At 37.9% G+C, this 17,255-nt stretch overlaps 1 protein-coding gene across 1 annotated transcript in view; it reads right to left on the reverse strand.

Annotated features, from left to right (window-relative positions):
- USH2A (usherin) overlaps positions 1-17,255 on the reverse strand; it is a 617,249-nt gene that overhangs the window by 361,276 nt on the left and 238,718 nt on the right. Inside the window, exons 22-29 of the mRNA XM_040985311.1 lie at positions 15,608-15,734; positions 13,529-13,630; positions 12,314-12,493; positions 11,821-11,951; positions 8,028-8,301; positions 3,005-3,208; positions 2,800-2,880; positions 127-321 (exon numbers count right to left, since the gene is read on the reverse strand). Coding sequence (XP_040841245.1) covers positions 127-321; positions 2,800-2,880; positions 3,005-3,208; positions 8,028-8,301; positions 11,821-11,951; positions 12,314-12,493; positions 13,529-13,630; positions 15,608-15,734 — 1,294 coding nt within the window. The remainder of the gene's footprint in view (positions 1-126; positions 322-2,799; positions 2,881-3,004; positions 3,209-8,027; positions 8,302-11,820; positions 11,952-12,313; positions 12,494-13,528; positions 13,631-15,607; positions 15,735-17,255) is intronic.

Here is a 17,255-nt window from a genome sequence, read left to right on the forward strand (position 1 = left end):
ACAGGCCCTCCCATGGGGGACACAGATAATGTGATCCAGACTCCTAACTGGTGGCCCCAAAGTTATATTCAGAAAGTTATATTCAGAAAATAAGTAAAAGGCACTCCATTGCAGAATTACCTTTACCTGAGATGGCGCTGGTATTCACAAACTCAGCACTGGCAGAGGGCATGCCAAGCAGATGTGGGTCATCCCAGCTGTAGGCTTTCAGAACATACTTCTCCATTACACCTCTAGCCACAACAGGTTTATCCCAGGCCACCTCACAGCTGTATCCATTGATGCTGCGCACTTGGGAGGGACTTGGCACACTTTCTGGAGCTATGAAAGAAAAAGAGGGAAAGCAGAGAACATAGTGGCTCTGAGAAGACTACTGCCCCGTTCTTCACTTTCAATGGCTGCAGTAAATCAGACTCAACCATTAGCATAAATACAATTTATTAGCGTTGTAACTTCTCAGCATTGATTTAATATGACTGCACATCTTGAGCCATTCAGCTTAAGCAATATTTCAAAACCATCAAAACTGCATCGACATAATGTTCTTTTAAGTCTAGTCCGGGTTTTCCAAAAACATTTAATGTATCCGACATGTTTAAACATCACTCATAAGGAAGGAGGTGGATGGTAGGCAGATAACAAGTTCAAGCAATATAATCATGTACCCCTTTGAAGCAAGATAATTAGACTGTTATTATACATGCGGTTTGACACTTTTATATCTTCAATACATTAGCCAAAAAATATCGCAAACGTGATTGAGTTGCACTTAAAGCACCAGTTCCTTTTTGCAAATTCCAAATGTATTGCAACTTCATTTTTAAAGCAAAACAGTTCTACCAGATCTAATATACAGCCTGCATTCCCAATCACATTTGAATGGGGAGGGAACTCAGTACTTTTTGGATTATACCAAGCCACATTCAGAGACAGGTCATACAAAGTCAAAAGGTTTAAGGGAACAGCAAAACCGCACTTACAAGCTGAGCGCCCTCATTTTAAACATCTATAACGTTTAACTGTATATGAGATATCACCATGGTCCTGGTCAGTAAGAACTTCATCACATCAGGCTGTACTGCGGACGCAAAGGAAGAGCCCAAGGAACTGTGTGGCAGGATGACTGATGGCACACGAAGCCCTAACTGCTCATAGACGCTTCAGCCTGTCAATGGATGATCACTCCGATTTTCCCACATCTAAGTATCCTCCTCTGGCTTCGCTATGAAGACCCAAAAAACAGGACAACTTTAAGGGAAATGCAGTGAACACCAGAGGAGTACAGGGAGAGAAGCCATATTTTGCAGTTAAAAAACTACAGGCACTGCCAGGAAACACAGAGGTCACATGATCAGGTTGTAAGGGAAGGGACAATGGGGGCGATGTTGATTTTATTTGTTCTGAAATGTGGTACAGGGCAAAGTAAGTGCTGTTTAACAGATGGTCTTCTCATATGGGACAAAACAAAACTGACTCAAAAATAATTAAACAGTGCAATTATTCTCCAGCCCCTGGGAGCATGTAGCTGCTCCGTGTTGTGGTCAGATTATAAATACAAATTTATGGCATCCTACTTTCTGATCAGATCATTGCTATAAATTCAGAGTCCTATTTGTGCAGTGTCTCAGGTTAACCACAATGGGGGACACTAAGTCATGAAGAAACTCACTGTCTAGATGCCTATTATGTAGTTGAATTATACTCAGAGTGGATTTGATGGAATATTTCTTAATCAGGTAGAGGAGTGTGAAATGGGGCAGAGAACACCTCAGTAGCAAACAAATATTTCATGTTAGAGCTTTGTCCTAGCTTTGAAGCTGGAAAGGATTTTTAAGAGATTATTCAGCTCACTGTCCACCTATAAATAGATGCTCATTTAAATCATCCAGGGAAAGTATCAAACGACCCTCCTCTGTTAAATCAGAAGGCAGCAAGCCTTGAAGATTATTCTTTAGTGGCCCATCTCGGTACTTAATTATTTCATGTAAGGATGATTCCTGAAAGGTTGTCTAGTGTTGTTAGCAACTATATGGGAACATGGTGCATCACCATCCCTTGGCATGTTATTACTAGGCAAATTTGCTTCCAAAGACGTGGACTGACAGGCATTTGAAGATTTCCTTGCCTTTCTGATAATTACTTAGTACAACACCGATGGCTCACACAATTCAACATGATGAATGTCTTTCTGAGCTGACAATATACAAAAATGTGTTACGGTCTACAGTCAAAGGCACAACACACTGATAAAGCAGGTGTCGAAGGCGACACCTGTTCAGACTGTGTCTCCTAGTTGCTTTGCTTCTGACACAAAATGTTACATCTATGAGCGATTTATGTCATGAGTGTGTCAGGTATTTGTAGTGATGTTACAACCCACACGTCTGGTCCAATCAGGAGCAGGTTTCAATCACAGCAGAGTCAGCTAGAAGGATGCTGTCCTATCACATGGTAACTCTCGCCTCTGCTCTAAGCTCCCTGGGATCTATGTGGTGAGCACAGTTTCTTATCCTTAGATCCATTACATGGTGTGGGGGGTCTATGAAAACCTTGGCAGAAATGTAAATTTTCAAATTCTGCATCCAATGAGGAAAGGATCCTATCTGAGCAGATACTCAGTAACCTGTTGAAATTCATAAACACAATAGACTGTTTCAGCTATTAACAAGCATTTTCAAACCAAAGCATGCTTTGTCATGAGTTTATAAAAATGCAGGTCCTCATAGGAACGTCCTGCTTTTCCCTTGATCAAACACAGGCAGGGAGGGGCACATACAGTTTAAGACGAACAGCATTTACCTGTTCCTGTGGTGCGTCCCCGACTCCAGTCACTAGACACTGAACCTCCTTCATGCGAGGCTACCACACGATATAGGTATTCTTAAACAGAAAGGAGAATTAGAAACATTGCAGTCCTTCTCATATAGACTAAGAGGGAGGGGAAGGGAGGGCAGGGTGGATGACGGGACATCTGACATGCCTCCCTGAGAGGACCCCACGTTACCTGTAAACGCCTGGAGACCACTCTCAGAAACACTGTGCTCTTTTCCCCGGTACACCGGGATGGAGTTGTTTCCCGTGCAGTTAGCAGCGCTGTCAGGTGATAGGCATCCATCCAGATTGACTCTGACAGCACTGCTGGACACAGATGCCAAGTTAACGACAGCACCCGGTGCAAATTCCACATCCTTCACGCAACCGCCGAAACCTAGCAAAGAGTAAGGGATTAGCAGCCCATCAAGGCCTTCAGTCATTAATTACCAATCATTTTTGTCCTCTGCAGTGCCATGTTTGCAGGGAACAGAAGTGGTTAGGTTCAATGCTGAAACTTTTCAGTCTTACTTGTGAAATAGTTGAGGTATTCTCAGGCCTGGCAAGCTGAGTTGTTAAAAGGAACTATTTTCATTTCTGATACTTTCAAACCAACTTTTGCATCCAAAAAACATTTGTTGGGCCTCTTTAGAACTACATTGTCTGAAATATGCTTCTTCTATTGTAACAAAATTTTAACAATGATATATTATGTTAGGGGAGCACCCACATCTCAAGAAAATTAAATTTAATTAAGGAAAATTAAATCAATACATAAAGCAGTGTTTAAGTGCCAAAAATATTTTTGAATTAGCACAATTATTCAACAGAGTCATTGGAGGAAAAGGCAATTTAAGGGTTTTATGTACGACAGAAAAATACAATAATTTCAAAATGTATCTGAGACAATGTCATAAGATATAGTCACATGAATTGCATAATAATCTTTTTGTTTTGAAGGCTTACTTGATTGTTTTATCTATTTGAATGGGAGAGAAAGAGTGAACATCTACATGTGAGTTTAATCCCCAGCTAACTGCCATAGCCATTACTAGACCAGGCCAGTTACAGCATCCCATCCATGTCTCCCGCGTAGGTGGCAGACTCATCATCTGTTGCCTTCCAAAGTGGACACTAGCAAGAATCTGCCTAGGAAGCAGTTGGACTTGAACCTAAGCTAATGGATATAGCATGCTGGCTTGATCCAGTGGACCTCAGTGTCCACCTGGAATAATTATCATGTCTGGCACAGAATTCAACCTCAGTGAAATCAAAGTACAGAACTTTTGTTGTGCTTTGTTATTTTCATTGAGTTCTATATTCCTGAGTATACAAAGTGGCCACCAGTTTTACATTCCCATTGCTATTACCAAATTTTAGCAATCGGATGACAGTTGGATTTCACAGGATGTGTATTCAAATTTATATTTATGTACTTTATCATTTATTCCAGCTGATGGTTCATTCCTCCACTGCTCCCAGAAGGTTAGGGTAGGAAAGGATGAAGCAAGGAGCCTGGAATTGAGTCCTGGTCTGCAACATGGTGGCAGAGACTTAGGCACTTGAACCCTCACCTGTTGCTTCCCAGGGATTACATTAGTAGGAAACTGGGTGTCAGAAGGAGAATCAGAACACAAACCTAGGAACTCCAATATGGGATGCAGGTATGCATCCCAAGTACTGGCTTAACTGTCGCATCAAGCACCTGCCCTTGGCCTTCAGTCATTATATGATACATTCTAACACAGTAACTTCTACCCTCATGGCTTCTAAATCTTCTATGCTATTCCTTTCGGTCTGGCTGATCAATGCTCTTACCCTATCTTAAACATACTATAGATATAAATAAGTAGGATGGATTAAATTGGAAGCAATGCAGCTCACTATAAAAGCATTTGCTGGAAAATTTAGTAGCAGAAAAATTTCTAATTTTCCTTTTTTACCAGCAGTTTTCAGATGGCACATAACTAAGTTACCTAACTTCTATGTAGTCTAAATCCACTACAGCAAAATGAGAACATTAGAAAGCCGCTTTGGCAAACATTTAGATGCTATTACAAGAAACGTCATCATTGTTTGAAGGATACGGAGTTACAGTTTGGCCAGATGAGAAGACTCTTGGAGATGGGTGGTGGTGATTGTTGCATAAGTATGGAAACATAATTTATGCTAGTGACCAAACTGTGTACTTGAAAATGGCCAAGGTGACAAATTTTATGTTAGCATGCTTCACCATAATTTTCTAAAGATAAAAATAATAAATGTCATAAAGCCTCAATCCACAAGATGCTACTGAAAATTTGTGAAAGGCAAAAGATAAAATATTCTTGCATACAATGAGAGTTTCTTTTAGTGAGGATTTTAAGGACCAGTTCTCTTACAGATGTGATTCTCTGGCCTCAGACCTTGAAGGTCAAAGCCACAAAATTTTCACTAAGGATCCTTCCTATTTTATCCTTTGGGCTCAAATGAAAGAGTTCAGCCAAATGAAACTTTGCTCCATTGTTTGAACTCTCCACCACCTGAAACACTCTCCACCTTTAAAATTTGAGTGACACTTGAGCAAAGGACAAGAGAACCCCTCTATTCTTGGACCTCTGTCTTAGTGAAAAATCATCAAATATTCCCTCCTCCCCAACTTTCTAAAAAAATGAAAAGCTGGTCCAGAGATTTATGCAGACAATTAGAGAAACAGTAGCTGTTCTTCTAGAGGAGGCAAGCCTGCATGTGGCTTGGCAGGCAGGCTGGATGCTGGGACCTAACTCCTCGCCCTTCGCTGGAGTTCTGGGTACAGCTCATCTGTAATACCACCTGTTATGGCCCAGTCAGTCCAGCCTGGTTGTACATGATTCTTCTAACCATAGCTCTAAGATAAACTCCTAGGATCTGAGGGAGTGCAATTTAGCAAATTGTGTGCTCAGCATTTCCAAAACAAAGAAGGAAGTTAATTTTGCATTTGATTCAAAGGAAAATTACATTAATGGCTAAGAAAAAAATAGCACTTATATGACCACAAAATAGAGCCTCTAGGTAAAAAGCTAATTAAGAAGGACAGAAAAGGAACAATTCCTAAGACTATTGATAGTGGATTGAAAGAAATACATTAAGTGAACATGAGTCGCTTTAATTGCCATTGACAGAATACATGTTGCCCCTCCTCACTGGGAATGTTCCCAAGGGCTGCTGATAAGAACATGTGGGGCTTATATAGATCAGTGTCTCAAAGCGTTGGAGTCAGACTCTTAGAGGAAGGGAGTCATAAAGTCTACAGTTACTCAGCCTTCCATATGACCTGAGCGTATCTTGAATAATAATGATGATGGTTAGTTGTGACTTCTTATTGCAATTACCACACCTCAGTTTGCTACCAGTGGCCTGAGTGCCCTGTCTTGGATGGTATTTCAATGATAAACATTTAGTGATACCCATGAATAAAATATCTTTCAGAGTCATGGGCTTAAACCAAGTGTAAATAACGTTATTCTCTTGTCATCTATATTGATGTTTTCAACTTTTATCATTATTATCCTACAGTACCAGCTTTGGCTAGCTCTCTAAGTCAACCAGTAGTAATGTAGATATAATTCAAAAGCACAAACACAGATAGGCTGGGTTTTGTTTATTTCAATAGATGTAACAGGATCAAGTAACCTCACACAAAGGATTTTCAAGTTCTTCCTAACCTTAAAAATCTAAAATCTTAGAGAAGCTCTTCTACGAATGTAATATTTTTAGTGGTGGTTACAACTTAACTGCCTTGAAAATGTCATTACTGTCTTACATCCACGTTATTCATTAACTCCTTACTACTACCCTTCTAAAGTCTCCTTAGAGGTTGCCATATATTTTCTATTCCAAGGCATTTAAATCTTTATGTACTTACCAAATACCAAAGACTGCTTCATGAAACCTTTAACTATTCGTGGTACATGGATTTTGAAATACGTGGGTGGCATTTTCTGCATGGGACTGTGTCTCATCACCTATCAGAAATTACAGTGTTTTCCTCACTTTAAAAAGAAATTACGTTGGGGCCAGTACTGTGGCATAGTGAACTTATTAGCCTCTGCCTGTGGCATTAGCATCCTACATGGGTACCAGTTTGTGCCCCGGTATTCCACTTCTCATATGGCTCCTAGCTTTTGACCTGGGAAAAGGAGCAGAGAAAATTCAATTCCTTAGACCCCTGCACCCATATGACAGACTTGGAAGAAGCTCCTGGCCCTGGATCAGCTCAGCTTTGGCTGTTATAATCTTTTGGGAAGAAAACCAATAAATGGAAGATATTTCTCTGTCTCTCCTTTGCCTCTCTCTGTAAATCTACTTTTTAAATAAAAACAAATATTTTTTTTAAAGAAGATGTATTGGACTATGCCCATAAAGGAGAACAGGTGATTGCAAATGGCTGCCTGAAAAAGATCCCCAGCTTCACTGCCTGCTTCCTGCCTATGGGGTCTTGTCAGTTTACTTTCCTATTGGGCCTTCAGTGTTGTTATCTGTAAAATGGGGATATGAAGAGTAATGCCTAACTCCTAGAGCTTCTATTTATGTTCTCACAAAAAACTCAAATACATGCCTGCCACATTAAGTGCCGTAAGACATTATCAGTTCACTTAAATTAACAATTTCTGACTATCTTGAAGCTTAGGTTAGCTGGAATGCACTCTTCTCTCTTTTAATGGCTACTAGTCATCGCCCATTTGTTAATATTTCACTATCATGTTTGGGTTCAACCACACCAACTCTTTCAGGCACTTTGTCTTCTTGAAAGCTACACTGCAGAAGCATGGAGAGCATCAGCATGAGTAAAAAGAAGAAAGCAAAACCAGTGAGCTTAACTGCCACTTTTTTTCTCATTGCAAACACTAGCTCATTTTCAAAATCTGTACACACAGTGTTCAATACGGACTAGACCTCAATGTACATTCAATGAAAATACATGAAAAAACTAATTTGTGTCCATTATATATAAAATATGCATGCAAGAATTTGAAATATATTGATTGGAGACAGTATGATGGCACATGCTTTAGGATAATATGCAAAACTAATTTGGCTGTTGTGTAATTGTTATTCTTCAGGACTGAAAATTCTCAAAAACAGGGAGAAGTGATTGACAGATATGGCTTTTAACCTATTGCTGTATCTGAAAACAGAATATCACTGAACACTGCTAAGAACAGACATGAACATTTTCATGAATTCTACCAGTTTACCTTGTTCCAATCTCAAGTGTTGGAAAGAATTCTGCAGCTCCTGTGGGATGCCTCCAATGTAGACAGGTGAATTCACCTGCAGAGCCTGGAGTCTGGATTCTGGCACACGTTTCACCAGTTCATTCATGCTTGTTGAGACAATGGAGCCTTCTTTCTTAATAATGGCTTTATTCCATTTTCCATCACAATAAGAAAATCCCAGCCACATATTCACTTGTGTGAGAGCAAGACTGGTGTTTAGCCGGAGGCTCAGTTGTCCACTCTTCAACTCCAGCTAGATATCATATTAGGAAAATAGATAGGTATGTAAAAATAACTTTAGAATAGCAGTTTGGGAGAGAACAGAAGGTCAATTTCTTGATGAAAAGCAAGCAATTTCTCTGAAATCACTCTACAAAAATGTTCTACTTTGTCCTAAGCAGCATGAGAGTAATAGCAAGAAGCACTCTGCAAGCTTATAATTGATAAGAAGAATGCTGTGTCAAGTCAAACAAATTCATACCCAGTAATAATTATTTTATGTGTTGCAATATTATGTATGCATAAGATTTCTTCTTTTTTGATGCAATATAGTCAAAAAGATTAAATTTGAGCACAAGTGACAGAAGAGAACAGAACATTTTGAGCCATGACTCTATTTTTGAGTTTTTAGAAAATGAGAAAATACTACTTTATATAACAACTTAATTTGAAGGAAAATATGACAAGACTATATGAAAATGAAATGTCAAGCTTGATTAAACTTATTTCAACTGGTTAGTGAACCCAATTTCAAATTTGTAATATATATTTGATGTAATATTTCAATTTTATTCTAAATCTCTAACCTAATTGCTTTTATATGTATTCTTTTAGACTAATGTATCATGTTCTATTGTGAATATATTTTATTCAAATTTTCTTAGTGCAGAAAATGCATATTTCTCTTCAAAATAGTACATAATTAATTTACCTACCATTTTTTTCATTTTATTAGAAGCCAAAGCAGCAACTATAGAATACTTGAAAATTGGAGATTATGTCAGATAAAACAAATTAAGCCATGCTGGATGCAAATTATGACATTTTCCATATAACTCTCATCTTTTTGATGCACATTAGGCAAGAAGTCAGTATTTATCTATCTATACACTCAATAAATAGTGAATCTCTGTGTTTCATATACCTGCTACTGTAAGATAAACATTGTTTCAAGAATCACACTGTTAATTAATAAAGGTATGAGGTCAATACTATAACCATGGGATGGGGTTATGATGAGAACTGAGAAAAGTTATGCTACTTACTCCCTGGGAATCAGGAAATATTTCAGGTTTTAGGAAGCATGTAAATTTCAAGGAGGGCTCTACAACACGTAAGATTAGCATAAGCAGTGGCATGAAGACATTAAGCGAAAGGCATGTATGAGGATAAGACTGCGGCTACATGGTGTAGTGGACTTTGAGTTGGAAAGAATCTTCACAGGTAGATGCCCTGCTGATTGATACGGGGGAAAGTTCATCTTTATTTTATCTAATACCAAAGGAAATTTTCTTTCCTTTATTACTTTATACCAAATGCTCATATTCTGAGTCTTAAGAAGTACATACTGGAAATAAAACCTTGATTAAAACCTAGGAAACATACTAGAAATTCAAGGTAATTTTGAAAATCATATGAAATTAACTGAATTTGAAATGAGGGAAAACTCAATTTAAGAAATATTTTTAAAAGCATCAAGACCCGAAGAACAGATAAATGAGTTAGGTGAACAAAAAAAGAATTCAAACATGCTCATAACCTGTTGGGGTAACTACAGACATGGTTGATTGCTGTCACAATATGGGATACATTTCATTTCAAGGAAAGGCTATGTGTGGTTGTTACTGTTAAGGAAGAGAAATGAGCTAATTGTGTATAAGAGCTTGAAATGCCAGAGAAAACTGTTTTGAAGAAGTTTAACATCAATATAAATAAATTTAGGAAGATCAATGAAATGAAAAAGTTCATGACAAAATAAAAAAGTCAGGGTAACAAGAGCATAAGATAAAAAAGAAAGAGAGAAAGAGAGAGAAAGGAAAGAAGGCAAGCAGGCAGGCAGGCAGGCAGGCAGAAAAGGAAAAGAAAAGGAAGGGAAGGGAAGGGAAGGGAAGGGAAGGGAAGGGAAGGGAAGGGAAGGGAAGGGAAGGGAAAGGAAGGGAAGGGAATGGAAGGGAAGGGAAGGGAAGGGAAGGGAAGGGAAAGGAAGGGAAGGGAAAGGAAGGGTGAGAGAAAGAAGAAAGACAGAAAAACTGGAGTTTTCAACCAGACCAATGTTTTTAAGGCATGTAGAACAACCCTTTAAGGGGTTTATTTGTTTCTTTTTTATTGGAAAGTCAGACATACATAGAGGAGAGACAGAGAGGAACATCTTCTGTCTGATGATTCACTCCTCAAGTGGACTCAATGGCCAGAGCTAAGCCAACCTAAAACCAGGAGCCAGTAGCTTCTTCTGGGTCTCCCACATGGATGCAGGGTCCCAAGGTTTGGGGCTGTCCTTGACTGGTTTCCCAGTCCACAAGCAGGGAGCTGTAAGTGAAGTGGGGGCAGCAAGGACTTGAACTGGTGCCCATTTGAGATCCCAGCACATACAAGGGGAGGCCTTTAGCCGCTAGCGAACTTCTTAGAAAAGCCAGAAGGATTTAATGAAAATTAAGAGTAACTAGTATGCTGGTGAGCAAATAAGGGAGGACACATTTTTTTAAGGATGATATATCAAGGTCAGATAAGATAATGGGTGAGAACGATCTAACATAATATGAAATGTGAGAACCATTGGTAAGATTATGAACTCGCTTTTGTAGCATATGCCTTAGCAGCAAGATCCCTGTATGCAGTGTTCTTAGGACTCGGACGAGTTGAGACAGTGACAATAGCAGTTTAGAACTTTAATGAACTTGACTGTGAATAGAAGGAAAATACAGCAGAGGAGGTTTCAAAGGCAGAACAAAAATCAAGATTGTGAAACTCAATCTTTCGGTGTTCTGGTTGGTAAAAGTCAAAGGATTGGGAAGAATGGGACTTAGCAAGAACAGGATAACTTGTAGAACAAGCTTTTGCCCAAGAAAAGGATAGACATTAGGGAATACATGATCATCTTAACTTTAAGCATTTAATTGCCCATTTTCCCCCTGAATCAGTAGAGCATGAAAACAGATGTGGCAGGCCAGACATGATGGCTCAGTGAATAAACCGTCACCCTGTAAGCACCAGGATCCCATATGGGCGCCATTCTGTGTCCCAGCCCTTCCACTGCCCATTCAGGTCTCTGTGTATGGCCTTGGGACACTGCAGCCATGTGGGAGACTTGAATTCCTTGGCTGCTGGCTTCAGACTTTCTCATTTCTGACCATTATGACCATTTGGGGAGTGAATTAGAGAATGGAAGATCTTTCTGTCTTTCCTCTCTGTAAATCTGCTTTTTCAATAAAATAAACAAGTTATAAAAAGAGAAACAAAATAAAACAAAACTGGCACATAGACTGTACAGTTTATAAGAAGAGAGGATAGAAGTTAGGGAAATATGTTTGATTCAGTTGTGAAATAGCTTTGTTTAAAAGTAAAATTTTCACAATATTGTTATATAAAGAAATTATCAAGACCTTAAAATATAAAATGTTTCACAGTGCTTCAAAACTAAAATAGCTTGGGTAAAACAAAATGAAAACCAAAGTTAATCCATAAAGAAATTTCAACTTAGCATATATGATAGTATATGGTTTATCTTTTTTTAATTGAATCTGACCCCTTATATTAATGAAATTTATGAACATACAGCAAGAAAATCAGGTCCATCCGTGTTGTAAGCAAAAAGAAGCAATCCATTTAACTGGTCAGTTCTGAACTTGAAGGAAATCTCAAAGTCGGTTCCACCATTAAACATATTTGGATAAAGTTCCAGGTATCCTTCGAACATAAGAAAGGTACATGTTAGCATGCATAAACAAAAGGTACATGTTAGCAAACAAATCCCTTTGAAGCATCTAAGTAAAAGTGCATTCTTATTTCTAAACAACTGATTTCCAAATTGATACACACACTGCTAACAACATGAGCAAAGATGATATGCAAGAGCACCACCCACATTTGAATCTTACAATTTGTTATATTTCTAGATTGTTTAAGATGTATTTATATATATCATGGTATAAAGAGGTATTTTTTTTTATTCTAGCATCATATGTGGTCAAAGTTTTTAAGTGAGTTTAAGTTAGGCCAAACACAGCACACCTGCTAAAAGATCGGTGTTAGGTATGTCAGAGCCTTACCTGTCCCCAGGAACTGGGCACCATCATTTAATGAAGTGGGACATCCCTCCCAGCTGTCATACACATTGATTTGTTCTTCAGGACTCTGCCAATCCAGAGGTTCCCAGATGGCTGAAGGATTGTAATTCCTCATAAAATAGATGTCTTTGAGGCATCCCACAAAACCCTTTCGGATTATCTCTGTAGGAGTTTAATGATTCCAAAACAATTATTTTTTGAAAGATTTTTTAAGCATTAAACACTATGTGCTATCAAAATCAAAGAAATAGACAATCACTCTCATCCCCTATTTGTTGGAGGACTGCTGATGATACACCACACTCTCAGATATGGTAAATATTAGTTGCTATAAATGTTTAACTTTTGTTCAGACTCACCATACCTGTAGAGAGAGATGTTTAATCTGATTCCTTTGTTTTACACTACTAAAGGGAAAAAAATTCCCTTTTAAAAAATTGTTTCTGTTTATTTTTATTTTCTAACTAATAAACTTGAGACACATATGTATAGGGAGAAACAAAGGAGACAGGGAGGAAAGGGAGAGAAAATGAACCCACACACACTTCTACCCAGTGGTTTGCTGCCATAGCTGCAGCTGAACCTGGGAGCACAGAATGCAATCTAAATCTTTCATATGTGTGGCAAGAATGAACTACTACAGCCACCACCACTGCCTCCCCGGGTTTGCACTGGCAGAAAACTGGAATCTGGAATCAAATGCAGGTACTGGGATATGCTATGGATATTGTAAAATTATGGGATTTGCCTGATCAATACCTCAGTTACAACACCTCTGGGCACTTAATTGGAATTAGCCTTTCATTATCAGTGTCCTTTATTTTTTTAGAAACCAAATTCTACTTATCTATGATCAAGAGCCCCAATGAGAATCTGTCCCATAGTTCTCTCATGTTCTTCACGCTATTTGACATTCAGCTTAACCATCTTTGAAAAAAATCTATGAACAACTCCTTAAACAATTTCTAACTGAAGTTAGTATAATGTATTTCAACAAAAGTTTAATGAACTTTTCTTATGAGCCAAGAACTAGCTAGAAGATAAATGGAAATGCTATTTTTCATAAAACACAATAGAAATGCTTTGAAACATTAATACACAAAATAAAACATGCAATCAAACCTGTGATAAAACAGCCCAAATTAGTTATTCAAAAAAAGGAAAGTGACTACAAATTCTATACCCTGCTAAACTTACCAGGCTCCTTCCTGAGGATGGGGTACCCTTGGGGCAGTCCTCCCACAAACAGCCCTGTGTTCTCTCCTATAACCATGCTACCGTTCAGGGCAGCTGAGGAACCTATAGAGATGAGAGTCCAGCTTCAGCAGAATGAATGTTTCTATTAGTTTAACAAATGATTAAATCCTTCACCAAGAAGTGGGACACCTCTGTCTCCTGATTGGTCTTTTGCGTCAGTATCTAATCTTCATTAATTTTTGTCATGAGTATTTCCTCATCTCAGTGTCCTAATGTTGGAATGACCCAGACTCCCTCCCAGCTCTGTCCTCCTCCCCTGTTTTCCTTCAAGGAATGCACAGCCAGGTACTGGTGTAAGCTTCAGAGTCAAAACCCCTAGAAGGCTCCTGCCTCCCTGATGATCTTCCCCACTAACATTTGCATCTAATTGCTTCCTCCTTTGATAGGAAAGAACATCTTTATTTCATTTTATTTTCCCCCAGAATCCAACATACTTTAATTAACCCTACTTACATCTGCCTCTTTGGGTTTAAATACACTGCTTTACTGACAAATCCCAGTGTGTGTCTAGAGTCTGGACTTTCTCACTAAAGTCAGACCTTTGTGCTTTGCAGGTTGCTTTCAATGTCTCCTGCTGGATGGACTATAAATATTTGAGCCTGAACATGTCCAAAAGTGAACTCTGATGTCCCATCCTAATTGTCTTCTGATGCCATCTTTCACACATGCTTATGGCAGAAATCTTCCAAAAGATTGCAGAGACCGAAGCCTGGCAGTGACATTAAGTGAGTGATCGCCAAACTCTACCAAGTGCCACATGGCAAATTAAATGAGTGAATGTTGTACTCCAATAAAGGCAAGCAGAAACTGAACTTAACCCCAGAGAGGTAGTTTGGCAGTACACGCCACCTCAGTCTCATTTCAAATCCTGTAATTTGACACTGACATTATGGCTGAAATGCATCCGCTCCATGGTATATCCACATAGTTATATTGCTGAGTCAAGTCACCCTGGTCATTTTTTTTTCTGAATAATAACAGTTATTGAAGAAACCTTATTAGCAAGTCTTTTTCACCTTCATTTCCCCATTAAACTTATTCTTAACAAAGCAGCCATAGTGAGCATTAAAAAAAATCAGATTTTGTGACTCCTTACCCACAATCTGACTCTCAAATTATTTCTGTGACTTCAGACCATACTATTAACCTTGCCATGCCTTCTCCTTCATTCTGGTTTGCCTGGCTGTTTCTTGACTCAAAACTCTTGGTCTAGAACTTTATTTTCCTGGATATTTGCATGGCCTTCTTTATCCCATCAGGGATAAAGTTGCTCAATAGTTACCTTAACAGAGAAGCCTCCCCTAACAGTTCTAGATAAAATTTTAACACTGTTAAACACACACACACACATACACACACCCTCTTCTCCTCTCAGGCTAAGATCACAGTTTACTATCACTTCACAGTGGCTTATTGTTTAATTATTTTGTGTTTTATCTTCCATTCCCCTCTTTGAAAATGTGAATTTTACAAAGTCCTGTTTGGTTTTTTATCTCCAGAATACCTCCAACAATACTTGGAATAATATCATCATAAAGCAGAGTAACTGTTTTATAAATATCTAAAAATGGTAGATACATTGAGTTAATTAAAAAATGAAACTTCAATATAAAATGAGAGAATAGCTCAGCGAAGAATGACGTTTATCAACTGTATCCATGGGAGAGATTGTGAAGGTCTTCTGAGCTTTGGGCTCCTCACATCCGATAAGTACTTTAATCCATTGTAATTCCTTCTAAGGACCAAACAGACCACAAGAGACAATACTAAGAGTTTCGAAATTGCAGAGAATTCTGAACTTTTCACTTTGCTGAAGCCCTGCATGGATAAGCAACTGCTTGTCCCAAGGAAGAAAACTCTAGAGCAGTGTCAAGGGATTTAAGTCGAGACAATGATAACACAAAGGTACATGTAAGAACAATCTCTCCCACGTATAGAGTTGATAAATGTCATTCTTCACTGACCTGTTTTCTCATTTCATATATCAATAAAACCATCTGTATTTCTAAAAGTACTTACCTATATACTGCCCATCAAGAGTGATATTGCCAAAAGTTTGATATCTAATAGCAATAATTTCATGCCATTTGCCATCACTATATTGTTTACCATGATCGTTAGTTGTGGTAACTTCGACAGGAGATTCCTTAAGAGAATGGATGAGTGAGAATGGGTGAATGTTTATGCACAAGCACACACATGCATATTTTTTTACAAACCAACTTAGAAATTTCAACATCATGATCTCACCACAAAGATGTGCACATTGCACACACAATTTAAAATTAAGGTTGATGTCTGATGCCATTCTGGCTTTTCTGCAATGTGATTTTTCAGAACACTACAACATCCAGATCTCAAAAGAATTTCTCTTTAGAACAAGACATTTTATAAGCCCCATTTCATTTTCAACTCAGCGGATCCCTATTCAATCTGTTATATTTAAAACTCTGCTAAGTGTTATAATATCAATAAGCAGTTAAGACTTGAATAGACATTTAAAGTTTGTCATCTACATGATTTACAATGACTATCAAAAAAAACATAAAATTACTCAAAGTTTTCTAAATTTCTTACTTAATAAAGTCAATTATTTACAATAATATTCCTTGTGCTAATAGAAAATTTTAAACACCAAAAGTAAGGTTAGGTAAACTATTACAATTCCAAAAAATTTCCCGTGACATTTCTCCAAACTCTACATTTTAGATTATTTTTCAAGAAGAGAAACTGATAGTTATGCAATGGAACATAGCAGACTATTGACATTGCAAAAAATCTGTTACCCATACCATGTGAAGTACATTTCTGATTGTATTTGCCTAAAGTAGCTTCAGTCATATAACATATCCCTTCTACCTCTTCAATTGGCTCCTGTCGGACTTCATGCAGAGTTTAACAACATGTATGACATACTGAATTTCATGTTATCAACACTTAAAAAATTAATTTCCCATGAGTATGAGTGAATTTCTTCTCACATAGCTAATATCCCAACTTTTATCAACAACTCAGCTGGAAATACAACAATTTGGTAAGTTCATTTCTAGGCCTTGAATTTTTGTAGATTAACTTTCCTCATATGTTTCTCCTACCTAATTTTTTTTTTATTTTCTTCGACCCTATTTCCACATTTTAATATTTTACAAACACACATTTCATTATCGTAGTTTAATAATTAAAACCAGAACTGGTGTCGTGCCCAATTAATGTGCCCTGGTAGCATGCCCATTAGTTTTTCCATTAGTGAATTCAACAATACTAATGGGATTACTAGCATGGGATGCTAATTGGGCGTGACATAAGAAACTGGCTTACTTCTTAGCATACCCTTGCTAATGATGAAATTAATGAGCATTTTATTAAATGCTGTCTCATCAAAGTGTACTTAGTTAGCGTTAAAATTGTTACAAACGATGCAGCATTCTAAAGATCAGGTGTCTGAATAAGTGTTTCTTCGTATTTTGTTTGGCAACAGTGTGTAGCATTAATGATCCTCTACATCAGAAATCACTTTTATTGGAGACAAATTCAAATGCCAAACCTGCAGTTTCACTACACCAAACTGTTTTATACATAGAGGAGCTTAAGAAGACTCATTCCTGTAAGATTATTTTAAGACTCTTTTCCACCAATAACATTAGGTGTATAATTATGTGATAAACTT

This window comes from Ochotona curzoniae, unplaced genomic scaffold, assembly GCF_017591425.1.
Source record: "Ochotona curzoniae isolate NIBS_2020 unplaced genomic scaffold, NIBS_Ocur_1.0 contig_430, whole genome shotgun sequence".
Taxonomy (NCBI): Eukaryota; Metazoa; Chordata; class Mammalia; order Lagomorpha; family Ochotonidae; genus Ochotona; species Ochotona curzoniae.